The sequence below is a fragment of the Phacochoerus africanus genome, chromosome 5 (genome assembly GCF_016906955.1).
Source record: "Phacochoerus africanus isolate WHEZ1 chromosome 5, ROS_Pafr_v1, whole genome shotgun sequence".
In the NCBI taxonomy this organism is placed as follows: domain Eukaryota; kingdom Metazoa; phylum Chordata; class Mammalia; order Artiodactyla; family Suidae; genus Phacochoerus; species Phacochoerus africanus.
The window spans coordinates 178,495-206,263 of record NC_062548.1 but is presented as its reverse complement, the minus strand read 5'-3'; the positions used below and the strand labels follow the sequence as shown (position 1 = coordinate 206,263).

General features: G+C 40.5%; 2 protein-coding genes across 6 annotated transcripts in view; one reads left to right on the top strand and one right to left on the bottom strand.

Annotated features, from left to right (window-relative positions):
• CENPP (centromere protein P) overlaps positions 1-1,332 on the bottom strand; it is a 250,849-nt gene extending 249,517 nt beyond the window's left edge. Inside the window, exon 1 of one of the 2 annotated variants that reach the window (XM_047779296.1) lies at positions 863-1,332. In XM_047779296.1, the coding sequence (XP_047635252.1) occupies positions 863-1,104 (242 nt within the window). In that variant the 5' untranslated portion in view covers positions 1,105-1,332. The remainder of the gene's footprint in view (positions 1-862) is intronic. The other variant, XM_047779297.1, reaches the window with a different exon arrangement.
• Positions 1,293-27,769, top strand: NOL8 (nucleolar protein 8). Of its 4 annotated transcripts, none has more exons than XM_047779283.1 (17): positions 1,293-1,498; positions 2,600-2,827; positions 3,429-3,491; positions 5,131-5,209; positions 5,989-6,124; positions 6,631-6,699; positions 8,536-10,392; positions 12,332-12,445; positions 12,911-13,030; positions 13,315-13,405; positions 17,066-17,204; positions 18,106-18,183; positions 22,083-22,354; positions 24,087-24,213; positions 25,097-25,167; positions 26,222-26,301; positions 27,380-27,769. In XM_047779283.1, exons 2-17 carry the CDS (start codon positions 2,689-2,691, stop codon positions 27,428-27,430), a joined length of 3,486 nt encoding a protein of 1,161 aa, XP_047635239.1. In that variant the 5' UTR covers positions 1,293-1,498; positions 2,600-2,688; the 3' UTR covers positions 27,431-27,769. The 4 variants fall into 4 exon arrangements, with proteins under 4 accessions (XP_047635239.1, XP_047635241.1, XP_047635238.1 ...); XM_047779282.1 differs by having other exon boundaries at positions 1,344-1,627; XM_047779284.1 differs by having other exon boundaries at positions 1,344-1,722.

Sequence of the window (27,769 nt, the reverse complement as noted above, 5' to 3'; positions counted from 1 at the left end):
TATTTCTACCTCTCAGTTCAAAGGGCTCTGTTCCCCTTTAGACAGGGAGTTCCCCCACCTCTGCTACTGGGATGCTTCCCTACCTGCGTGTATTTGACAATCATCTTCGCAGCTTTTGCCAAATTCTCCTACAAACTATATTCCTTTTTTTTTTAACCTGAAGCACCCGAAGCATATGAAAATTCCAGGGATAGGGGGTCTAACTGGAGCTGCAAATGCAGGCTGATGCCACAGCCACAGCAACACCAGATCCAAGCCGCATCTGTGACTACATACCAAGCTTGCAGTAACGGGATCCTTAACCTACTGGGCCAGGCCAGGGATCCAAGCTGCATCCTCACCAAGACAAGGCTGAGTTCTTAACCTGCTGAGCCACAACGGGAATTCCTTATCTATTTTTCTTACATCAACTTATTTTTTTTAACCTAAATTATTTCTCAGAGGAAAATCACCTGTCACTAACATAAACGAAAAACCAGTAAATCAGTATCAATTGTCACAGTTAAGTGACCTATAAAAACAAATAACATGAAAACAAACAGTCATTAAATCTTAACGAGATACTGCTGCCTACTAAAAGCAAGGTTGCTAAGGAAATAAGCAAGGCTTTCACCTAGATAGTTATCAGCAAGAGAAAGAGAACTGAAAGGAAAACACCTTCCCCCTGACTGCGATTAAATCGGTTAATACACGGTAAGCGTTTACAATGCGACCCACGCGTGGACTCCTCACTCTTAGCTTTGTAGATAATGAGTTCCAGCCCACGTCTGGTGCTTGGGAAAGTCTGTGACCGACGGAGGTCCGAGAACCCGGAGTGGAGAGATTTTCATCCTTCCCACCGAGTCTGAGGAAGGCCACGTACCGGACTGGGGAGGTGTCTTCACCCGGCGCCGGTAGCTCCACGCACGCCCGCCTCAAGGCCTTGATCTCTGCTTCCAAGGCGTCGGCCTCAGCGCGAAGGGAGTCCATAGGGAGGCACAGACAAGAAACTGCCTGGTGGAAGCGCGCCACCGCCCGCTCTTCAAGCCTCGCGCGCGGATGGCGCGAACCATCCCAGAGATCGGCGGGGGAGGCAGGGGAACGGCGCGCGATCCCCTCGCACATACCCAGCGCTCGTAAGCATCCAGGGATCGTTGCTGTCCCTGTGCACTAGTTAACAGCTGTCCCTCCGCAGTCCCTACCTACACTTCAAGAGATTAATTCCCTCTAACCCGAAGGCCAAGGATGCTGCTGTCCACCCCCGACCCAGAGGCGGCTGGAAGCAACGAGGATGCCTACGTCACGGAAGAGGAGGTTCCGGGAGTGCTGGAACCGAGAGCCTCTGTATTTTTCTCCCATGCCCCACTTCCGCCGACTTCATCCAGGAGAACACAAGGCGATGACCCTCTTTAGTGTGAATTAGGGAATTTTAGTTTGGGGTCTTTTGCAGAGGTTGACGCAGGGTGACAGAGGCATCGAGGTCGCTCAGAAGACTGCAGACGAAATAAAGAGCACTGGGGTACTGAGTTTTGTAATGGAACCTTAAGACGCTGGGTTGGAAATGGAGGAAGGAAGAGAGATGGCACTTGCTGGGACACGTGACTAGAAGTCAGGGCCCTAAGCCGCGCTCGACGTAGAGGACGAAGTGGTGAGGAGTGGGTCGGGGCAAGCGATGTCACGGGACAAACTGGTCTACCTTCTCTCTGCTCGCCTTTTGTTCTCAGAGGAAGGAGGCTAGGGCGGGTAGGTTGGGGGCGGCGGAAGCTACCAGTAAATTGTAGATGGCGGCCGGCTCGTGCCCAGACCGGAGCCATGCTCTGGGCTTTTGGACGCTGTTTTGGGGTCTTTGGGGAGGAGACTGTCAGTTTGGGAGGAGGAGCCGGCTGGGAGCTGAGGCTGCCGGGTCCTAAACCGAATTGGAGATCTCACGATGGGCCTCAAATCACAGAAGAGTTTCCGAGTCGCTTCTGATCCAAAAACCTCCCTACTATAGTGTTAAGAATTACAGGTTCTGAAATTACACTTGGATTATAATCCTGGCTTCACAGCTAATTCTCTGAATGGCATTCGGAAAGTGACTTCACTTACCCTGATAATCTGAAAACCAAATGCCTGCAAACTGCTTCATACAACGCTGGCACATAGTGCCTTAAAAAAAAAAAAAACAACACAACTATGTTAGCGGTATCAATTGCTCTTTGTGTGCCTTAACAACACTGTAGATATTTCTATTGTGACATAGTATTGCAGTACTTTTGCCTGCCTCTCATAGCACTATGGGGTATTAACCTGCCCCATCCCATTCCTGGCAGCGTTTGTTAAAATGAATAAATGAATGTATGAATGAATAACGGAAAAACACCTAACAATATGGACAAGTAAAAAGAGGGGTATAATATTGTGATCATTTAGAGGGAAAATAATTGCCTGTACTTGTGTCTATGTTGAGGTGCTGTTCCAAAATGCATTCATGGAGGGCTTCAACAGAGTCTCCAGGGATAAAATTTGAAAGCAATAAAATAGGAAATGAAACACATGTCCAGGCAACTGGTTTGATATAGAAGGTTCAGGGAAAAGGGTTGGGGCTGGGTTTTTTTTAATTTGTTTTGTTTTGTTTTAGATTTGAGAAGATATAAGGGAAAGAACTCTTCTCTGTAGACAGAAAATTATTTTTTCCACTGGAACACATTGAATGTATGCCCAGCATTGATGAAAGCCAGCAAAGAAACAAAGCGCCTTTTTGTGGGTGGCCTTGGCCAGAACATTTCTGAAGGAGACCTACAAAATCAGTTCAACAGGTTTGGAGAAGTTTCTGATGTGGAGATTATCACTAGGAAAGATGACCAAGGTAAATTTATGGTTCTTTATGAGTAATTAAAGGCATACGTAACTCAAATATCACAAAATAAAGGAACCCCCAGAGATGACTGTTCTCCCTGAACACTAAAAATGATAGGTAGTTCATTATATGATGCTATTGTAGGAACCCCCTACCCCACCAGTGTACTGGAGATGTTCTCTATGCCCAGAGTTGATTCTGAAATCAAAAAAATTCTAAATTCTTAAACATCTAGTTTCTGAAACATGTAGTTTTCAGTTTTCAGAACTAAAATTCTAATATTCAGTAAGTATCTTTTTAAGTGGAATATCATTAGCATACAATCAACTGACTACTTGACATTTTTTTCTTATGTATTTTCTTTTGGAATATTTAGATCATCATGCTTAGAAAAATGTAGTCTTTGTACCCAATGAAAAATAAACAAGGTTTTTCTTTGAAGGAGTAAGTTTTATTTATAAACTCAATCATTTTTACATTGTTATCTGGGTAAGAATTTATTATTTATTTTAAAAAATTGAAATAATGGTTATTTCTATAGCTATATATTTGTAGCTTATTACAAAATATTGAGTACATGGGGAAGACTAAATAATTTTTTTTTTTTTAGGAAATCCACAGAAAGTCTTTGCATATGTCAACATCAGAATAGCAGAAGCAGACCTGAAAAAATGTAATGAATGTTTTCTATACTATTTACTGGTTCATGTCACTGTGTAATTTGGAATAACTTTGGTTCTTAATCTAAACAGCCACCTTTAAGTCATCCAGAGGGACAATCACAATCAAGAGAATTCTGACATCCTACAATTCAGGTTTAGGTCCATTCCATAATGAATGACATATGGGCTCACACTGCCAGTGAGTCTGCTCAAAAATATCATTCTCAAATATTTTGGGAAGGGCCCATGCCTTGGTGGAAACTGCATGTATACCTATCTCACTAGATATTATGTCACACCCCCCTCTCCCCAATGTGTTCATTTATCAGGCAACCAATTCTTTTCATTAAATTCTGTTAAGACAGGGCTTTAGAGTATGCCCTAATAAGATCATATCTTTGGCACTCCCGTTTTGGCTTAGTGGTAACTAACCTGACTAGTATCCATGAGGATGTAGGTTTTATCCCTGGCCTCACTCAGTGGGGTAAGGGATCTTGTATTGCCATGAGCTGTGGTGTAGGTCACAGTGTGGCTGGGATTCCCCATTGCTGTGGCTGTGGGCTGGGCCAGCAGCTCTAGCTCTGATTCAACCCTTAGCCTGGAATATTCCATATACTGCAGGTGCAGCCCTAAAAAAAAAAAAAAGACAATAAGATCATATCCTTGAAATTATTAAATCTCTGTTGTTTAGTAAAGATAAGGGCCAACCGTGGCCTTCAATGAATAAAGAAGGGGAGATAATTCGTGTTGCCACTGATTCAGTAATGCATTCTAGTTATTTGGAGGCTGAAAAGTCAAAAGACACTGAGAAGACATGATAATAGAGAAAAGGGACCACTGGCCTCTTGTAATTTCATTTGCAAAGAAAATTGATTTATTCAGTTGGGAAACAGATTTGACAAGTATGTTTCACATCATTTCTGCCATGTGACCTGGCAGTTTATTTAAACTAGAAAAACCATTGCTTATCTGATATATGACCAAAACCCAGTTTGCTTATCTGATGTATTTAAACTAGAAGACCCAGTTTGCTTATCTATTTGCCTCATAATATTACTGTGAAGATTGAATTAAATAATACTTTTGTACCTAGCATAGTATGTACCTCATAGAAATTTCTATTAGTGGTGATTATTAAGGAAGCTGATAGCAGATATGGAGAAAAATCAAGTACCAGGGCATAGTAGTTCAAACGCTGTTTAGTTGCTTGTAGCTAATATGTTTGCAAGTTACACAGTAATAATTAGTGTGAGAGGAAGGTGCTACAGGATTCACCCTAAGAAAATTACATTAATGTTTTATGGTTTTTAGGTGGGGAAATAACAATAAATGTTAAATAAATGCCAGCTATTCACTAGAGATTCCTTGACATTACTTTACACATGACACATTTTGCTTTATGGTTTACACATTTGCCTCATTCAAATCTTCCAGTTACATTGGGAGATAGGGAGTGTAAGGCCTCTGATACATGGTCAAAATGAGAATGATAATTAAGCCTTCTCTCTGCAGGTCTCATCATCTTTATTCTATTTCCTCTGGGTCTTTGTGATGAAACAGGTTTTCTTGGTACTAACTAATTAGTAAAAAACCTGCTGATATATATTTTTGCATTGTCATGTACTTGGAAACTAATTCTTTGCTTTATAGGTATGTCTGTTTTAAATAAAACAAAATGGAAAGGCGGAACCCTACAGATTCAGCTGGCAAAAGAAAGCTTTTTACACAAGTAAGATTTGATCAATTATTCATATGTTTTAAGAACAAGGAAATGTAAAAACTATTAAAGCATCTTAAAATCCTAAAAGTATTCTTAAGGAGAAAAGATTGTATGAGTCTGGGTGCTTTCAAAGTAGGAGACGTTTTAGGAATGTACAGATGGAGCAACCAAGAGGGTTTTAAAATTTTTCTGCCACAAGAAAAAAATAAGGACTAAAACAAGTTTTGAGGGCGTGTTCTGGTGGCAAAGGTGAGAATTTGATTTTGTTCTTCAGCTGGAGCCTTCATGACCAGGGTAATGATGAAGCAGACATCACTGCCTATTATATGCAGGGACAGGGGCCCTCGTCCAGAGCAGAGTGAGCACACAGTGCTGCCGCCTTGGAGTGTCTATTCAGGCCTGCCTGAGAAACATGAATCTGACAGCATTCTGAAAGGTGGAATGTAAAGGAGACAAGCCAGAGGCAAATTGGTCAGCATAGTTAACTAGGCCTAAACAAGGTGGGGGAACTTGAATTGGAAGGTTGAGTTGGCACTTTGCATTCTCTTCACTGTGAGAGTAGAAATATTCCAGACTTGGCAGATCAGGCTCTGAAAGATACACAAGGGAGAGTGAAAGGATTAAGGAGAGATAAATACTAAAAGTATATAAGTTGAACGGGAAAAACTGAGAAATCCTAAATGATTTCTTATAAACAGCTTTACAATATTAACAAAGAAGACAGAAGCACTGTTAATAGTGTGGTTGTTTATTTTAACTCTTTTATTTGTATTTTCTCTTTGATTCAGATTGGCTCAAGAGAGAGAAGAAGCAAAAGCAGCAAAAGAAAAACCAACAGCAGTCAACACCAACTTGTTAGAAAAGATGGGAGTGGTGGATTTCCATGTGAAAGCTGTGCCAGGGACAGAAGTACCAGGGCACAAAGTGAGTCTCTGCTGGTAGCCCGAGTAGCCCAGGAACGGATTCCTGAGACCATGTGTCCATGAGCATCCTGTTTAAAGCAGTTACCTTTTCTTTTGCTTTGAAGCAGTTAGCATTAATAGTGCTTCATGTAGTGCATTTACAACTCTTGAGAAAGCACAGTTTCCCCCTATTTTACAAAGAGAAATCAAAACCTAAGTGGAAGCTGGTCTCCCAGGGGACATAGGTGGAAAGGCGTACAGACAGGTCCCAAGTTTGCCTTCTTAATGACTGTTACTTGCGTAGCATCCTACATGGTTTATATAGGATCAATAACTGCCCAAATTTTCCTTCTTTCCTCATACGCTTTTTGAGAACTTGTGTTTCATTATCAGAAAAGGAAACCCAACAATAATCATGGCCCATAGCCCACTATAAGTTCAGTTTTTTTTAAAGTTATATTATGCACTTGGTTAATCTTTTCCATTTGTGACATATATAGTAAACATACTCTTTTTTTTTTCTTTTAGAATTGGGTCGTAAGTAAATTTGGAAGAGTCTTACCTGTCCTTCACCTAAAGAATCGACATAAACGTAAAATATCCTTATCAGTTAGCCTTTCAGAGAAATTATTATCTATCGCAGAGATGGATACTTGCAAAAGTTTACTTCATACCATTAGAATTTCACTGCCTCTGTCAGTAAATCTTTAGATGTTTGTGTGACAGTTTTTATAATCCCAATTTCTAGGCAAAGTAAGACATATCTGCCTACATGTATAAAATAGAGAATAATGAAAGAATGTAATGAGGTTTTATACAAGTGATACAATGATGGTTGTTAAAGAAGCACTTTGCATTTATTAACTTATACATCTTTCCTATCATCTGACAAGGATTCAAAGCCACTGCCAAAGGAACTAAAGAAGGGGAAGGGAACATAGTACAGTCATTGAAGGCTCTAGTGGAAGTGGGGTAGGTTCACATTAATAGAAAAGAGATAGGGATTTCCCTCATGGCTCAGCAGGTTAAGAATCCAGTGTTATCACTGCTGTAGCTCTGGTTACAGCTGTGATGTGGGTTCAGTCCCTGGCCTGGGAGCTTCCACATGCCTTGGGTGCCACCAAAAAATAAAATAGAAAAGAGATAGGAAGGACTCTAGGAGAGAGGAAAATAGTAGGTAGAAGTGTAGGGTGAAACAAGAGAATGGTGGATAGAGAAATAGTATGGAACCTAAAATGAGCAAATCCAGATGCCTGTTCCTCTGAATGAAATGAAATCAGATTGTCTGAGACCTTGAATTCTTAGTGTCATGGACTTCTGGGCAAAGGTTGTGTTTTGTGTCCTTTTAGTTATGACGTTGTATGTCAGGGAAGCAGATGCAATTTCAGGTATTTTTAAAAAAGGAGATGTAACACATGTAATAGGTTTAGAAAATGCTGAAGGAACAAAAAGCTCATTGATAACTACAACAAACCACTACCACCCTTGGGCTAGAGAAGTAGAAAATTATGTCTTCACTGGTCACGGTGACGTGCCACTCAGGCCCTTGGAGCCCTGGCCACAGCTGCAGGTTTATCTGTCCCTGCCAGTAGCACTAAAGTGTAGGGAAATACTTCTTTCTTTCTCTCCACCTTCTAGCCTCCTACCAATGGTACCACTGACAGCAAAGGGGAGGATTTTGAAGCCAAGAGACAATAGACACTGTTGGACACACCTCATATATAGTTGGCACGTGTTCCGTAGTTTCTAAATGAACAAAAAGGGACTTCTCAGGAGTAACACCTTAAAGCATCTAATACTGGTCTAGTCATATGTTTTGGAAATCAGCAAATGTCAGCTGTCATTACAGCACATTGACATTAACTGGAATCTTTCTGGACAATGTCAGCAGTAAAACAGACCTAATAAAAGTTATTATCCTTTAGGAAAGATCTATAACATGCTCTGCAGAGAGTGAATAAAATGTGAACATGTGTCATTGAGCTAAGAGAACCAGGTCTATGGTGAGCCATTATTGAGACAGAAATGGCCAAAAAGTTTTGAAAGTCCTTTCAGTCTCAAGTGTGAGATACCAACTTGCAGTGTCTACCTGTGCAGCCTCTGGGTTCCCCTCTATACTCTGCTTTATGGTATTAGTTCAGTGAGTAGGTTTCTTAGAGTCTTGTGGCCTCTATACCTAGAATATAATGTGAATCGGTTTGCTATAAGTTCAGTTCTGCCAATTAATAGAGATGCTGCTTGGTTTTCACTGTGGACATTCTATAGAAAGCTTCAGTTCCAGAGATGATAAATCACCCTATTTTGTTTGGTAGGAAACTGAGAGTAAGATGAGTCAGTGACTTGCTCAAGATTAAACAGTATTCTTTTTGCTTCACCAGATTGATAGGTTTCTCTAAAACCTAGTGTTTTTGTTTTGTTCCTTGACTTGGTGACATCATAAAGTATGATCCATCAAAATACTGCCACAACTTAAAGAAGATAGGGGAAGATTTCACAAATGCTAACCCTATATCCAACCTCACTTGGGAATTGGAAGGAGGAAATGATCCTATAAGTAAGAAACGGCGAGGAGAGTTCTCTGACTTTCATAGCCCTCCTAAGAAGATAATAAAAGTGCAGAAGAATGAGGGTTCCACTGCATCTCCAGCTGTTAGACCAAAACCCAGTAGAATAACGGAGAGACCATGGTTAAAACAACAGGCTGCACAAAAAACACCTGATGGTCCCATCACACCTAAATTATCCTATATATCTGATTCTGAAAGTCAGATACTTAAAAATGTATTTTTTCAGGCTTCTGGCTTAGAAACTACCAAGAACAGAAATAGCATGTCTGATGATGATATCGATTCTGAAGATGAATTAAGACTAACGATCGCAAGAGAGGAAAACTTGGAGAAAAGCACATGGTCTTTAGTAAATGAATCTGAAAATGATCCCTTTGAAGTTGTAAGGGATGATTTTAAATCAGATTCTCACAAATTTCATACTTCAATAGGTTTAGGCCTCAAAAATAACATTTCTTCCCTTGATAGTGAAGATAAAGTTATGGGAAATGATTATGACTCTGATTCAGGAGATACGGATGAAATCATTACAAGGAACAAAAATGCTGGTAAGATCAAAAACAGTATAGCACTCTCACAAATGGAAAAGTCTATACACAAGAAAACTTCTTCGAAAAATAGAAAAAAGTGTGATCTTTCTGATTCTATTAAAGAACAAAAAAGAAAAAACAATGTAGAGATAGCCGTCAGTCACAGAGTTAAGATGCCTAGTTGTAAATCTCTAGCTGACTCTAGTGGCAGTGAAGATGCGGATTCTGCATCAGAATCCGCCGAGTCCGAAGGGGATAAGGAGTATCACACTATGATGAACTGTGTCCATGTGACTCTCACTTTAGCTGATTTGGAACAGTTGGCTAGCAGTAACCAGGAGGCGCCAAAAGAAGATACTGAGAGTAATGGCCAGGAAACCACTGCCAAGCGTGACAGGGCCTCCAAAAGCCACAGGACTCTTGGTGGCCTCCACAAAGGCCACCAGTGTATTAATCCTGAGGAGATTGTGGCTTCCCTTTTAGAAGGAAAAGAGGACACCTGTGGAAAACAGAAACCAAGGGAAGACTTAAAGCCAAAATTCCAGGCTTTCAAGGGAGTGGGCTGTCTCTACAGGAAGGAATCAGTGAAAGAGTCCTCGAAAGAGAGTGTTGCCTCAAACAATAAAGATCATAATTCCTTGATATTGGACGCTCCTAGGAGCATATCCATGGAAAAATGGTCCCTGTATGCTAATGGCTTATCAGGCGAACCGACTTCTTTCCAGCATGCAAAGAAGGCAAATGACTCAAACAAAATCCAACTTCAAAAGAAGCAGTCCACTTTTGAGAGCCAGGAACATGAGGTGGTGTTCCCTAGCAGTTCAGAAAAGAGAAGCAGAAATCCTACTTCTAGACTGTTGCCAGTTAAAGACAAGAAATCTTTAAGTCTTGCAGCCAAAACTCCCAGGAGAGGCTTTGATGAGGACTCTTGCCACAGGACTGGGAAGTCCGGAGATGACTCTGAAAACAGGCCCATTTTGAGCAGCTGCAAGGCCCCTGAGAAATCAGAGTTTTCCAGGAGAGACACTCAGGAAAACAAAACTAACTTCCCACTTCCTTTTAATAGTTCATCAAACGTTAATGCTAAGGATAAGCATGCTGAAGATAATCAGAAGCGTTTGGCGGCCTTAGAGGCAAGGCAGAAAGCAAAAGAAATACAAAAAAAGTTAGTTCATAATGCTCTGGCAAATTTGGTGAGTATATTTTCAGCCTATGGATTTAACAAAAACTCCAGGTCCAGCATTTCTTTCCCAGAAAGGTAGGCAGTCCCCGTTCTTTACACCTGAACGTTTGTGTTTTGTGTCCTTGTATCTTTAGTATATCGGGAAAGATACCACTTTAGCAGCTGGAACTGTAGTTAAGTGATATGTCCTAATACATCTGAATTTACATATAAATCACTTAGGAAGATTTACTGTAATGAGTCTTTATTCTTTTTGTCAAGAATTTTTAATTCCCTATGAGGTTCCAGACCTTCACAGCAAGTGCTAGATTTATAGAAAGGATCACTGTCCCTGCCTCAGGTACTGGCTCACAGTGTGGTAGACAAAGAGGGTCACAGTTCAGTTCCATGGGATGAGAGAGAAGTACTGCTTCTGTGCCCTGGCAGCACACAGGAGGCACACGAATTTGTGTGTGGGGGGTGCTTCCTCAACTGAACTGAGTCTAGTGTGAAAGAATCAGTGAGTATTGGTCTGGCTGAGGTAAAAGCATAAGAAATGAGAGGAAATGCACTAAGGCATTCCAGGATAAAGGAGCAGTTTGTACAAAGTTGAATATTTGCAGTCAGTGTGACTAAATTACAAAGTACAAGGTGGTGAGAAATGAGACAAGAGGGGTAATTAGGGGTGAGTTGTAAAGAGTTGACACGGGCTGGTCTATTTTGCTTTTTAGGGCTGTACCTGTGGCATATGGAGGTTCCCAGGCTAGGAGGTCTAATCGGAGCTACAGCTGCTGGCCTATACCACAGCTACAGCAACGCAGGATCCAAGCCACATCTGTGACCTAAACCAAAGCTCACTGCAAAACCAGATCCTTACCCCACTGAGCAAGGCCAGGGATCGAACCCACCACCTCATGGTTCCTAGTTGGATTTGTTTCTGTTGAGCCACGATGGGAACTCCTGGTCATTATTCTTAAGGCTATGAAAAGACTGAAGAACTTGAAGCAAGGGAATGAAGATTAGTTACGTATGTACTGGAAAAGGAGTTGGCAAGCTAGAACTCACAGGCCATCTAGCCCACAGCCTTTTTTGGTAGAGCCTCCAAACTAAGAATGGTTTTCACATTTTTAAAGTATTTGTAAAAAGAAGAATACAGAACCAAAACCATGTGGCCTGCAAATCCTGAAGTGTTTACTCTCTGGCCCTTGACAGAAAAAGTTTGCCAACTTCTCTTTGGGAAAGATCATTTAGGACATGATGAGAACAACAAATCAAATAGGACAAATATGGGAACAGGGACAGGTCAGCCTGTGGAACATCTTGAGCCAGAACCAAGGCAGTGCAGTGGGGATATACAGTACCAAGAAGGGAAGTTCCCCCAGGCATAGCAAGTTAAGGATCTGGCATTGTCACTGTAGCAGCTTAGGTTGCTACTATGGCAGGGGTTCGTCCTGGGCCCGGGATCTTCCAAAGGCCGCAGGTGTAGCCAAAAATAAAACAAAATATCAAGAAGGTCCAACTGGATTATCCACTTGGTAATCAACTGGATATAGAAAGGAAGAGAAGGAGTTCCCGTTATGGCACAGCAGAAACAAGTCTGATTAGGAACCAGGAGGTTGCAGGTTTGATCCCTGGCCTTGCTTAGTGGGTTAAGAATCCGGCGTTGCCGTGAGCTGTGGTGTAGGTTGCAGACGCGTCTTGGATCCCACGTTGCTGTGGCTGTGGTGTAGGCTGGTGGCTGCAGCTCTTACTGGACCCCTAGCCTGGGAACCTCCATGTGCTGCAGGTGCAGACCTCGAAAGACAAAAAAAGAAAGAAAGAAAGAAAGAAAAAGCAAGGAAGAGAAATCCTAAGTTTCCATATTGGGATGATGGCAGCATTTGCAGAATAAGAAAACAGGATGGGAAGTGGGCTCGGCAGGAGAAGATGAGGGATGTTTTAAGTTGTAATGCTTTTGATGACCACTCTAGGATGGTCATCCAGAGGACAAGCCGACGCATATCATCTTTGGTTCCAACAGTGTAAGTGAAACAGAAGAGACATCCACTCAGGAGCAAAGCCAGCCAGGAGAGGAACCGGTGAAAGTAAGAAATTTAGAATGTCGATGTGGGCATTCCTCTACTTTTACAGATCCATTTCTTCTTTTGCATACCAAGACCTGCACACAACTCCTGGGCTGAACGTAAAATCCTCCAGAGCCTTGGATTAGATTCCCACACATGCAGACTCAGGTGACTTGAAGATTTTCTCCCACGTGAATCCATCCTCCACGTTATCTACAAAGAGACATCAAGATTAGTGAAACCCTGTGGAAAGTGTTTTTCACATATAGTAACTCTCCCCAGTCCAGGCTGCGTTGGGAGCCTCTGGATTCAGTGACCCAAGGGACCATGTAGATATCACTGAGTCAGGAGTTTTCATTCTAACCACCACCCCTGCTTTCCTGGGGGATGCATATGGGTTGTTTCTTAAATGTGAGGAGGAAGATTACATAATTAAATATTGGTTATCTTGGTTATTAATAAATGTTTCTTTTATCTGTGTCACAGGAGTCCATGGGTAGAGCTTCTGGGAAGCTCTTCGACAGCAGTGATGATGAATCTGGTTCTGAAGATGATAGCAGTAGGTTCAAAATTAAACCTCAGTTTGAGGGCAGAACTGGACAGAAGGTTGGTGAATACTGAAAATAATGAAACTTGCAACATTGTCCTTATTTTTCGACATAGTCCTTAAATCTAGCTTAATGCTGATAGACCTAGACCCATACTCCAGTGTTCAGGTGTTTTCTTTGAGAGTGAGTCCTCCGTGATCCTGTGATTGGTTCCTGGGTAGGTGAGGTTGTGCAGACGTTGATATAGTGAACTTTACAGCATGAAAGTGTACTTGGAGGATCTTATTTATAAGCAGTTTCTTGGGAATATGGTGATTCGTTGTCTTTGTGTTTTGTTTATAGCTCATGGATTTGCAGTCCCACTTTGGCACTGATGACAGGTTTCGCATGGACTCTCGATTTCTAGAAAGTGACAGCGAAGAGGAACAGGAAGGTAAATTCCTTATTGTCCAAAGAGCCCTGATGTCAGAGCTGGGGGACCCTGAGAAGTCATCTAGTCTAGCTTCTTCACTTAACACATGGAGAAACTCTGTACCCCAAGACACTGAATCGTGGAGTTTGTAATCCAGTTAGCTTACTCAATACTCCTTGAATTTGTTTGTACGTAGTAATTTATTTTGAAAAATCTAATTATTTGAAGCTGCCAGAAAAAAACAGGAATAGGTAGCATTCACCAAAGATATCGTCTTCTCTCATCCTGACCCTGGTGTAAGAGAGCACTCCAGAAGGACCTTAACTGGCACTAGATCTGCAGGTCCTGGTGAGTCTGTGGAAGACAGTTAGGTCTCACTTGGCTTACTAAAAGAAGCATTCATCTTCCCTCCAGTGTGCGTGCCTGGTGCAGGTTTTTAAAAGCAATGTACCATTGAATAGCGTTTTACTTGAATTCATCCTTATTTGGATATATCTGACAGCAGTGATTCTATACAAGCACCCTGATTCTATTCTTTGCTTCCTTATAATGTTTTTCAAAGCAGTGGTTCCAAACTTCCTCTACAAAATCTGCTTTATCCTTTGCAAAAGACCTGACTTCCTACTAGACCAAGAAGGTGGACACCTGAAGTGAGCTCCCTGCTTTCCTTTTTTTTTTTAGGGCCGCAACTGAAGCCTATGGAAGTTCCCAGGCTAGGGGTCAAATCGGACCTGCAGCTACTGGCCCAGGCCACAGCCACAGCAATGACAGATCTGAGCTGTATCTGTGACCTACACCACAGCTCCCAACAATGCCAGATCCTTAACCCACTGACCATGAGGCCAGAGGATTGAACCTGCATCCTCATGGATACTAGTCAGATTTGTTTCTACTGAGCCATGATGGGAACTCCCCTGCTTTCCTTTTCAATCTCAGAACTTCTCTGTCCTTTTTTCCTTCATATTGAGTTGAGCTTCTTACTCTTCCCCATTCATACCTCCTGTTACTTCCTTTCTCACATGCATCTTCAAACTTTGCCTTTCTTGCATCTCTTTCCTCTTTCTTCAGACATAATTAGATCTCTCAGGTCCAAAAAGCCATTCCTTCAATTCTGCCAGTTTTCAAGTTGCCACTCCCATCTTTTTTTCAGTTTTAAACTGGAATTGAAAAAGTAAATTGTAAATTGTACCTGATTTAGAAGCAGTTGGCTTTTTATTGAAAATATAATCTCTAGAGGTGATTATGCATATTGTACATTTCTGAAAACCAGTGTTGAGAGAGTATATTCTCAAGGATCCACACCAACTTATATTTCAGAGCTTCTCAGAATTTCGTGTTGAAAATATAGGAGTGGACAGAACCTCAGGAATAACCCAGAAGCTACATATATAGCGGTTCTTTCTAACTTATGCCACTTTTGTCTGTCTCTTTACAGCTCTTTAGTATGTGTTCCCTCGAAGCTGGGCCTAACCACTTCACCAAGTTCAGTGCCATCTTATCACGCTTCCTCCTCTTCAACCTGCCTGTAGCATTTGTTACTGTTCATCACCCTTTTTAAAACGTCTCTTCCCTTTGCTTTCATTTGCATATAACTTCCTTGTTTTCTTCTTAATTCTTCGTCTCTGATTTTCCCTTTGCTCTTCCTAAGGTTCCATTAAGTCCCTGTGGCTGTAGCCTTCTTTTGTACATCAGTATTTTCCAAATGTGAGTCATCTTTGCTCCTGACTGTTGCCCTGAGCTCCTAATTACTCTTTCCTCAATGCCTGATAGGTATTTCTCACATGTGTTCCTGAGCCTGTGTTAAAATTCAGCAAATTCCAAACTGAATTACTCTTAGCTACTCTGGCTGCTTCTGTTTCTGTAGACGGCACTTCCATTCTTAGAGCAGTCAGACACAGAACCTCTGTCTTTTGTTTCTTTCCTTCACAAAATTTGATGCTGAATTTTTTGCAAATTGCACAAAAAGTGTCCTATAGGTAAGCCACCCTCCAAATACCTTGAACTTTCTAGCATTATATTCTACTTCCTAATGGGCAATAGGGTAAAATTGAAATTGTGGTTTTTCTTCTTTTTTTTTCTTTTTAGGGCCACACCTGTGGCACATGGAAATTCCCAGGTGAGGGGTCAAATTGGAGCTGCAGTCTTGGCAACACCAAATCTAGGCCAAGTCTGCGACGTAAGCCACAGCTTGCAGCAACGCCAGATCCTTAACCCAGTGAGTGGGGCCAGGGATCCAACCCACATCCTCATGGATAATAGTGGGGTTCTTAATCCACTGACCTACCATAGGAACTCTGAAATTGCCATTTTACAAAGTCAAAAGTTGTTAAATATTAGCAGTTTCATACGGTTTAACCGAATGCAGTGTAAACTCTTTGCCCTTTCCTATTTCAACCTATGTGTTCATTTCCTATCCTGGCATGCTCTCCTTCTCCTGGGTGGGTGGGTGGGGGGGGTCTCCTTTGTTTGTCTGCCCTTAGACTTCACCTGGTATACGAGGCTTTTCTTCATTCAGTTGAATATAATCTCTACCTCTTTTGAACCCTTAGAAACTTTTTGGGTCATCTCTATAGAGAACTTAATAAAAATCAGCATTTTATTCTAGCTTCTGCTACTCGGTTGTTTATATCCTACAGTAATTTGGAAAGGTCTTGGAGGCTTAGACTTCACTTGTATTTCTAGCTGTAATCCAAACTAACTGTTTAATGTTTAACTTTGTTCTCTGATGCTTGTCTCTTTCTCATAGTTAAGGATAACAGCTTGTACGGTTCCATGATACCCTGTGTATAGGTTCTCTTCCTGCAGTACTTATGACTGATTGAAACTAAAGGCTAAAGCAATGGTCTACTAGCATATCATATTAATTAGTAAAATTACCATCTTTCACTCTCTTTCATTTTTTGATTTACATGTAATTTAATTTTTAGAAAGTTAAAAAAAATCAAGGAATCTGTAATCACTTTCGTTTTGTAATTGGTATCGTGTTCTATTACATTTGTCAATCTTTATCTTACAAACTTCTATACTTACCACTGAATAGCCACTAAATTCAGATTTCATTTTTATTATTACAAAGAGAAATAGGAATTTTGTCTGTTGGTCATGCAATTTCTAGGTTCACTAAAAATACTGGGGGTCTCAGAGTTCCCATTGTGGCTCAGCAGGTTAAGAAACTGACTGGTCTCTGTGAGGGTACCGGTTTGATCCCTGGCCGTGCTCAGGGGGTTAAGGATCTGGCGTTGCCACAGCTATAGTGTAGGTCGCAGATACAGCTTGATTTCCCGTGTGGCTGTGGCTGGTAGCTGCAGCTCCGATTCAACCCCTAGCCCAGAAACTTCTGTATGCTGCAGATGCAACCCTTAAAAAAAAAAAAAAAAAAGACGTTGGAGTTCTTAGGGATAGGGAAGTTAGCAAAACAAGATTTAACTTTTCTTCTTTTTTTTTTGGCTACGCCTGCAACATGTAGAAGTTCCCAGGCCAGGGATCAAACCCGATCCACAGTTGTGACTTGTGTCACAGCCTCGGCAGTGCCAGGTTCTTAACCCTCTGTCCCACAAGGGGACTTTCTCTTCTTTTCTTAATGTGCTTTGCTCATGTTTAGGTGCTTGATAAATATTTGATGATTGAGACTTCTCAAGTTATGTTTGCCGAGAGATTACTAATCATCCTCTTCCCTCTAAGACACAAGTGAAACGAAGACTGCTGAGGAGGAAGAGATTGCTGCAGAAAAGTTGAAAGCCCTGAATATTGTGCAGAGTGTTTTGCACATCAACGTAAGCAGTTCTACAAGCAAAGGATCAGTAGCTGCTAAGAAATTTAAGTATGGTTTATGTTTCATCCTTTTCCATCCTCTTTTCCTTTCCCACAAAACTAGGCCATTTTCAGCTTCCTGGGGAAGGAGTTCCCATCGTGGAGCAGCGAAAATGAATCTGACTAGGAACCATGAGGTTGCAGGTTTGATCCCTGGCCTCGCACAATGGGTTAAGGATCTGGCATTGCCATGAGCTGTGGTCTAGGTTGCAGACACGGCTCGGATCTTGCATTGCTGTGGCTGTGGTGTAGGCCAGCAGCTACAGCTCTGAATAGACCCCTAGCCTGGGAACCTCCATATGCTGCGGGTGCAGCCCTATAAAGACACACATAAAAAAATTTCCTGGGAAAAACAGTTAGCACTATATATTAGACCCTTAAAATTGAACTTATCTTTGACCTGATGATTCACCTCAAGTAGCTAATCTTAAATTATTTCTGTATAATAAGTGAAACAATTAGACAGCAGTTTAAATATTAATGTGTAACCATTTATTAGGGAAATTTTCAAACATATAATTTAGAGACTAATTTAATGAAATCCCTGTGCACTATCACCTAGCTTCTACAGTCACCAACATTTGACCAGTTTTCTGTACCTTTGCTCACTTCCACCAACTTTTCCCACCGAAATATTTTATGCAAATCCAATAGCATATCATTTTTTCTACATATATTTTAGTATGTTTAAAATAATATTAAGCATTTTTAAAGATCCAGGGAAACTCAAAACTCGATAATTTAAAATACGGTTGCTTCTAAGAAGCTCCTGATAAACTTCTTTGATATTATGTGGCTTTGTCTTACCCAAAAAGTAGAATTACCTTGGCATTGAATTGTAATTTGCTACTTGTTTTTTGCATTAATGTTCTGATTTATCTCTTCCAACTTATCACTCTTTTTTTACACAGGGATGTCATACATTATGATCCAACAAGGAATGACCATGCTACTTATGAAAGAAAGAAAGATGATAAACCAAAAGAAAGGTAATTAGGCTACTGCTTTTAGTAGCAGGTTAATATGTATTAATCTCATTTCAGACAGTTGAGAAAAGTAGATAGTGACCAACATTACATTCATTTATTCCCATTCTATTTAGGTTAGAACAGAGAGTGGGGAAAGTTAGAGGAACTATCGATATGGTAGAGAGTGTCTTACTTTTGACAAAGGAATCTTGTATTCTCACAGTTCTAGAAGTTAGGAGTCTGGAGTCGAGATTATTGGAAGAGCTGTATTCCTTCTAGAGGTTTAGGGGGGAAAATCCATTTTAGCCTTCTCTCTTAGCTTCAGGTGACTGCTGGCAATCCGTAGTACTCCTTGGCATGTGGTGATATGACTTCAGCCTCTGCCTCCATCTTCTCATGGCCTCTTCTTGTAAAGACACTTGTGATTCCATTTAGGCCCTGCCTGGATAATCTCTTCCTTACAAAATCTCTATCTCAATTACAAAGAACTTTTTTTCCAGAAAAAGGTAATTTTCACAGGTTCCAGGAATTGGGACCTAGACTTCATCTTTCTGGGGGCAATCATTCAATCCACTGCACTACTCTAGTATGGCAGTGCTTCTGTTTCCTGTAGATATACCATCAGTTTGATAAATAGGGCAAGTATTTGGAGCAACTGGTAACTTTGCCTACTTTAATTCCTTCATTTTCCTACTATTAAAATCACTAACGGCAAAAGTGGTATCCTGAATAAGATCCTGGAACAAAAAAGATATTTGTAGAGAAACTGGTGAAATGAGAACAGAATCTGTGTTTAGATAATAGCAGTGTTCTGATACTAATCTTTTAAGTTTGATAATTGTATCATATCCATGTAAGATGCTACCATGAGTACATTTTCTACTTCCCGTATTAACAAAAGTGGCTGGTGCTAAACCTTCTGCCTTACAGAGCAGAAATATTTATTAGGTCTCAATTTGAGGACTTTGGGAGCACTTCACTAGGTAATTCTGGCTCAGGGGCTCACAAGAGTTTGCCCTAGGGATAAAATCTCTAAAAGCTTGTGGCCTTCTTTTAAGATGGATCACACACTTGGCTGTTGGCAAGAAGCCTCAGTTCCTTGCCCTGTTGGCCTCTCCATTTGGCTGTTTGAGTGCCCTCACAACATGGTATCTGGCTTCTCTCAAAGCCAGCGATCCAGAAGGGGGAGAAAGGAAGGAGAAAGACACAGTACATTCTATAACCATTGTCTCAGTAGTCGCACACCATCACATCTGTTTTATTCTGTTCCTTATAAGAGGTCATTAAGTACAGCCCACACTCAGGGGTGGGGGTATTAACTTCCACCTCTTAAAGAGAGAAGAATCAGAGTTCCTGTTGTGGCTGAATGGGTTAAGGACCTAACATAGTGTCCCTCATGAAGATGCAGTTTCAATCTCTGGCTTTGATCAGTGGGTTAAGTATCCAGTGTTGCCTTGGCTGTGGCATAGGCTGCAGCTATAGCTCCAATTCGACCCCTAACCTAGGGAATTCCATATTCTGCAGGTGCAGCTACAGCAGAAAAAAAAAAAAAAAGGCATATTGAAAGACCATTGGACCACTTCTAAAACTACCACGGGAGTTTTCTTGTGGGACAGGTTAAGGATCTAGCATTGTCACTGCTTTGGCTCAGGTCACTGCTGTCATATGGGATTGATCTCTGGCCTGGGAACTTCTACATGCCACAGGCGAGGCCAAAACAAAACAAAACAACAAAAAGCCACCACATCGTGGTCCAGTGATAATTACTTGGAATTGTCTAAAAACGTCATTTTTTATAGAGCTCGGTTTTATAGAAGGCATAGCTGCCTTAAATTCTAGGCACTGGTTTATTGAAGTATTAAAAGTTTCTCTCTGTGAAGAAGCCTCTACCAATAAGATGATCATTTAGGGCATTGTTATTATAAATAATACAGTTAGAATATTTGATCTAATAAATACAGTAAATGCAAACAAAAAAGGAATTTAATCTTTTATTAGCAAAAAACTCAATGTTGGAGAGTGTCGTGTAACTCTTGGTCTAAGATCAAAGAGAAAAACATTCCTAACTACAGAGCAAGTTGATGGTAATAGAAAAATTTCATTCCAAAAGAGATTAGACTTAGTACATTTATTATGCTTTTCTAAAACGGAATTATGACTAAGTCTTTTAATGCCAATGTCATAAAACTTGTAGAATCTTAAATTTGAAAAGGTCTTAAAGGTCATATAGTTTAACAGGTTCAGTTTTCTTTTTTTTTTAATTAATTTTCTTTTTATTACTCAATGTATTTATCACATCTGTAGTTGTATAATGATCATCACAATCCAATTTCACAGGATTTCCATCCCACAGCCCAAGCATATCCCCCCATCCCCCAACCCGTCTCCTCCGGAGACCGTAAGATTTTCCAGTGTCTGTGAGTCAGCATCTGTTCTGCAAAGAAGTTCATTGTGTCCTTTTTTCAGATTCCACATGTCAGTGAAAGCATTTGATGTTGGTGTCTCATTGTCTGACTGACTTCACTTAGCATGATAATTTCTAGGTCCATCCATGTTGCTACAAATGCCAGTATTTCGTTCCTTGTAATGGCTGAGTAATATTGCATTGTGTATATGCACCACATCTTCTTGATGCACTCCTCTGTCGATGGACATTTAGGCTGTGTCCATGTCTTGGCTGTTGCAGATAGTGCTGCAATGAACATTGGAGTGCATGTGTCTTTTCGTGTCATGGTTTTCTCTGGGTAGATGCCCAAGAGTGGGATTGCTGGATCAAATGGTCATTCTGTGTTGAGTTTTCTGAGGAATCTCCATACTGTTTTCCACAGTGGTTGCACCAGTTTACATTCCCACCAACAGTGTACTAGCACTTATTGTTTGTAGACCTTTGGACGATGGCCATTCTGGCTGGTGTAAGGTGCTACCTCATCGTGGTTTTGATTTGCATTTCTCTAAGAATGAGTGATGTTGAGCATCTTTGCATGTGTTTTTTGGCCATCCGTATGTCTTCCTTGGAGAACTGTCTGTTTAGATCCTCTGCGCATTTTTGGATGGGGTTGTTTGTTTTTTTGGTGTGGAGCTGCAGAAGGTGTTTATAAATTTTGGAGATGGATCCCTTGTCAGTCGATTCATTTGCACAGATTTTCTCCCCCTCTGTGGGTTGTCTTTTCGTTTTGTTTAGGGTTTCCTTTGCTGTGCAGAAACTTTGAAGTTTGATTAGGTCCCATTTGTTTATTTTTGTTTTTATTGTCGATACTCTAAGAGGTGGATCTGCGAAGATGTTGCGGTTGTTTATATGTCAGAGAGTGTTTGGCCTTTGTTTTCCTCTAAGTGTTTTATAGTGTCTGGTCTTATATCTAGGTCTTTAATCCATTTTTGAGTTTACTTTTGTGTGTGGTGTTAGGGAGTGTTCTAATTTCATTCTTTTCCACGTGGCTGTCCAGTTTTCCCAGCACCGCTTAGTGAAGGGGCTGTCTTTGCTCCATTGTATATTCTTGCGTCCTTTGTCATAGATGAGTTGGCTGTAGATGCGTGGGTTGAATTCTGGGCTTTCTATCCTAACAGGTTCATTTTTCAAATAAGGACACTGAGGCCCATAGCGGTTAAATGATTTTCTTACTCATAGGTAGTATCTTAGATGTAATTTCTGAAACATAATAGAAGATAAGGGACAGGAGAATATGATTCATGTGTAATACTTGGAACTGTTTGAAATAGTTTTTGTCTAAAAAAAGGTTTTCCATCAATGTTCTGCCTTTATGAGTTTTATACATGGATCCTCTTGGTTGTTTAAAGGATAGGACTAAAGTTATCCAAGGTCCAAGGTGTTTTTCTTTGCCGATTTCTAGAAATTTTCCAAAAATTGGTGTGTGTGTGTGTGTGTGTGTGTGTGTGTGATGCACCTGTCTCTGTTGATGCAGTAAAGCAAAACGAAAGAAGAAAAGGGAAGAAGCTGAGAAGCTACCTGAGGTGTCCAAAGAAATGTATTATAACATTGCTGTGGATTTAAAACAAATATTCCAAACTGCAAAAGATACCAGTGAAAAAAGAGGCAGCACAGCCTGGAACGAGGACTCTGGTGGAGAAAAAGCTGAGGAAGCCCAGGATCCTGCAGCTTTGATCATGGAGGATGAGCAGCCTGGAGGGTTCACATTCTCCTTTTTTGATTCAGATGCTAAAGATGTAAAGGAAGGTATTTTTTTTTTAAACTATTTCATTTCAGGCAGTTTGAACTTGATTGAGTGTACTATAAGTGTAAGGATTTCACATTAACTGAAGAAAGGATTCTTTCTTTTATCTAGATAAACAGTATTATAGTATTACAGTCAACATTACATGACCATAAATGTAGTGTGCCTGGAGCTATGTTGAACATAGGTATTTAAACAGCTTTGTGGAATTCTCCTGTGGCACAGCTGGATAAGGATCTGGCACTGTCAGTGCTACAACTCAGGTCACTGCTGTGGCATGGGTTAAGTCCCTTGCCCAGGAACTTCCTTGTGCCACCATCATGGCCAAAAGGAAAAAAAAGAAAGAAAAGAAAAGAAAATAGCTTTGTATCTTGGATACAGTTGGAAAAGCCAGGACTTTGGGAAAGCCAGTACTATATGGTAGGAGAAAGGAAGAAATAGGTAATCCTGGCTCTGTACTGATATACTGTGTCATCAATATACCAGTTGTTTCAAATTTATCCTTGGAAATTTGCCAGAACCTAGAGAGAAGTATTAGCACCAGTGTGTACAATTTTTCATTCCATTTCAAGAGGTTTACCTCTGAAGTCCTACATGGTCCAAAAGTTAAAAACACCTGTTCCAGAGTTCTCTAGTGGTTCAGAGTGTTGGGGGTTCAGTGTTGTCACTGCTGTGGCTCTGGTTACAGCTATAGCATGGGTTTGATCCCTGACTGTGGAATTCATGTATGCCACTGGCATGGCTAAAAACAACAATGACAATAATAACAAAAAACACCTGCTCCTTAAGAAGTTACTCCTCACCTGGTGTTTAAGGTAGAAGTGTAAGTTTTATGGAAGTTCTTTGTAAAAAGCATGATATACCTAAACAGGAGAATACATGCACATCTAACTACATTAAGTTCTACTTAAAAAATCAGTGGTTAAGATACACTTCATGTGTTGAGCAGATAAATATTAAAGGCCAACTTTATGGTGCTCCAGAATGAGGTACAGCAATCTAGTACTTTTTCCAAAATTGTTCTAAATAAGATATCACGTGCTCTGGCTTACTTCATTTTCTTGCCTGTGTTGTCCAAATGAGTATCAAGGTCAGTCCTAAACTGTTGAGTAGAGTTGGTATGATATACATATTGTCTTTAATTCTTACAACTTTAAGAGCCTAGTATGAGGAATTGATCTTGAGATGAGTACCAAGACACCTCAGCACCTTGGGAGATGTGTTTTATGTACTTTGGGAATTTTGAGGACTTGCAAGGTAATCATCCACATCTTAAGCAGAAGCATTTTTTTTGGCAGTTTTAGAAAGAGGTTTTGGGGATTGAAATGTATGTTCCTTTTTTTCATTTATGAAACCAGGAGGGCAACCTGGTTTCACTGCATCTTGTTATAGTTCAGGCTTCTCACGCTAGCACAGATGCCATACTTATTTTGTTTTTTCTTTTAAATTGTGTTGCTCATTTATAAACCTTGAGTTTTTATATCTTTGCATAGTACTACTATATTCCTTATTAGATACCCTAGCAATGCCAAAAAATATAATAGCTTCTTTACATTTGAAAATCTAAAAATGTATTTTGAAACTCAAAAGGTACTATATATTTTGAATTAATGATTAAAAATATTCAAAATTTAGAAATATGTGTGCATGGTGAAAGTAATTAAATGAGTGTGTTCTGAAATACTTGATCATTAGGTTATAATTCTGTCATCTTTTATTGTCATGATGATATAGAGACCTATAGAGTTGAGACAGTGAGACCTGGGAAGATTCCCTGGCAGGGAGACCCTCGTTTCCAGGACAGCAGTTCAGAAGAGGAAGATGTTACTGAAGAAACAGATGACAAAAAGCCCAACCCTGAGTAAGTAATGTGTTTCTGTGCAGGTGTATTTCATAATTTATAAAGTCTGAGTTAGACATGCTTTAGAAATGTTATTGGAGTATTAAGCTTAACTTCTCAAGATAATTTTCTTTTTTTGGCTCCTTTAGAGAGTTCTATAGCCTTTTTGAAATTGAGGGCCTGTTTCCTTTCCCTTAAGATTCGGATAGAACTGGGTGGGGGATATGATGTGCGCAGAGAAGAAAGCTTGCCGCTGAAATCCTTGGTCTGGAAAGAGGATGCTGCAACTGGTTGGCTGCTGCCCCATAAGAAACACTGGCAAACTGGTAGCAATGGGGAGTGAGAGTATCAGTAATCGGTATGGGAAAGATAGAGTTTGTCTTTTTTTTTTTTGCCTTTTTGCCATTTCTTGGGCTGCTCCCTCGGCACATGGAGGTTCACAGGCTAGGAGTCCAATCAGAGCTGTAGCTTCTGGCCTACACCAGAGCCATGGCAAACTGGGATCCAAGCCGAGTCTGTGACCTACACCACAGCTCACGGCAATGCCGGATCCTTAACCCACTGGGCAAGGCCAGGGATTGAACCCGCAACCTCATGGTTCCTAGTCAGATTCGTTAACCACTGAGCCACGACGGGAACGCCAGAGTTTGTCTTTAATAAACAGGTCTCTGTTACCAAAGCTTGTCTTTGGACAAATCTCTGTTACCAAAGACTTCTCCTCAGGTAGAAGAGAAGACTGTTGAATAGAGAAAGGGTGGTGTCACTTTAACATGGGGGGGAAATGAGCAAAACACAAAGCACATATATTTAAGGAGTAGTTCATTTATATTTGCAAGGTAAACATTTCTTAAATATTGAAATTAAGTGGTCAGTTTTCTCTCTTCCTCTCTTTCTTTTACCACAGAGAAGTATCATTACCTGAGAAAGAAACCACTAGATTTTTCTTTTTCTCTAAGAATGATGAGAGACTCCATGGTAAGTCAATTTTTTGGGTTAGTGTAGAACAGGTAATAGTACAGCTGTCGTTGCATGGTGCATGTACCATGGTGCATTCTGATATATTAACATGCATCCAAGCACTGATTGGGGAAAACTCTGATCCTTTGCAATGTCATGTGCTTTAGCCCCCTCTGTTAATGCATGTTGATTTGTAAAGCTCTGGAGGCACACCCATCACCTCCCTCACTCTTTTGCTATCATTAGAAAGGGCTTGTTTTGTTCTAGGCACTTGCTGAGATGCTAGACATACAAAACACCTTAAGTTTTTAGTTCACATGAACTATACTCAATATTGATAATAATCTGTAATGGAAAATAATCTGGAAAAGAAGATAGATAAATAGACAGACAAACCAAAAAACTCACATGAAAATTCTGAGGCTCTTGATGAACTCATTTCTTATGTGTAACACAAACAGAAACCAAACCAGACTGACTAACAGTAAATGGTTTATTTATTTATTTATTTATTTATTTATTTTTGGTCTTCTTGTCCTTTAGGGCTGCACTGGCGCATATGGAGGTTCCCAGGCTAGGAGTCCAACACCACAGCCACAGCAACACAGGATCCGAGCTGCGTCTGTGACTTACACCACAGCTCATGGCAATGCCAGATCCTTAACCCACTGAGCGAGGCCAGGGATTGAACCCACATCCTCATGGATGCTAGTCGGGTTCATTAACCGCTGAGCCATGACAGGAACTCCGTAAATGGTTTATAAACAGTCATATCCTAGCAATTCTACATTTTCATTTTATAAAGAAAATGTATTTTTAAAAATTAAGTTGGGGGAGGTGGTCTTAACTAGCTTGATAATGCCAGCACTAGAATGTTGTCTGTGTTTTTTGTTTGTTTGTTGGCCATGCTGCAGCATGTGGAAATTCCCAGGGCAGGGATTGATTCCATGCCATAGCAGTGACCCAAGCCTCTGCAGTGACAATGTCAGATCCTTAACCCACTGTGCCACAAGGTAATTCCCTGTTTCAGTATTAATGCTGCCTTGTCAACGTCCCAATTTTCCCCTACTAGGTTCTGACTTATTCTGGAGAGGAGTGGGAAATAATATTAGCAGGAATGCTTGGGAGGCCAGAATAAACAACCTGCGTATGGTGAGTAGTTGTATCTCCATATTAATTATCTCCTAAATAAATATGGTGTTATCTTTGTATTAATATTTGCCTGGTGTTCAAATATGGGAAATTTAAGATAGAGGACATGATTTAAATACTCAGAATTATAGACCCAGAAGGGAAGTTAGAAATTAATTCAGAAGTTCCCATCATGGCGCAGTGGTTAATGAACCTGACTAGGAGCCACTAGATTTCGGGTTCGATCCCTGGCCTCACTCAGCAGGTTAAGGATCCAGCATTGCCATGAGCTGTGGTGAAGTCACAGACACGGCTCGGATCCCACATTGCTGTGGCTTTGGCATAGGCCAGTGGCTACAGCTCCGATTAGACCCCTAGCCTGGGAACCTCCATATGCAGCAGGCGCGGCCCTAGAAAAGACAGAAAAAAAAAAGAAGAAATAATATCCATAAACCACTGCAGCTGGAACAAAGGCATATAATAAACAGTACTTCAAGAAAAGTTAAAAAAAAAATTATTTAATTCAGTCCACCAATGGTGCAGTAAGGAGACTGAAGAGTGGCCTGATTGAGTGGTCTGAGTTCTGACCATGCTCATTTGGAACATGAAATCATGAGATTTTTGAGAGACTGAATTACAGTCTTCATTTTAAACACTTAGAACCAAAAGTTTGAATATTCCCTGTACATTCCAGGTGAGTACTTATAAAATGGTTTCTACAACCCTGACACTGAATAACCTAAATTTTACTTTATAGTTACTGAAGACCTTGAAAGTTAATTACTTTTTTTTTTTTTGGTCTTTTTGCCATTTCTTGGGCCGCTCCCGTGGCACATGGAGGTCCCCAGGCTAGGGGTCTAATCGGAGCTATACCCGCCAGCCAACGCCAGAGCCACAGCAATGCGGGATCCGAGCTGTCTGCGAACTACACCACAGCTCATGGCAATGCTGGATTGTTAACCCACTGAGCAAGGGCAGGGATCGAACCCGCAACCTCATGGTTCCTAGTCAGATTTGTTAACCACTGCGCCATGATGGGAACTCCAAAAGTTAATTACTTTTACTTTTAGCAAAGGCCTTTGGTTCTGTTTTTTCCTAGGACTGTCGGAAGAAACATAAAGATGCCAAAAGAAGACTGAAACCAAAATAATAAAGGTCATTATTAGTTTTGATACTGAATATAAACAAGTCTTACTTGTGGAAATTGGAGTGATCCGGAAAATAATTTTGGAAGAATTAAGAGTGAAGGAATATTCAAAATTCTATCTGGTGGATATCATTCTTGTTGCTTTCTTTTTCTCTGGATTTTTTTTCCTGACTAATTGCTTATAAGAGTTAACCTGAACTTTTTTTTAATGAAGCAAAAAAAGAGTCCCTTAAAATGCTTTTTGTATATAATCTCTTTGTACTTCATTTTTAATAACTAAAAATGATTTGTGTGAATTATACTTGAAATATTAATGGTTGTATAAAATATACCTTACCCTCA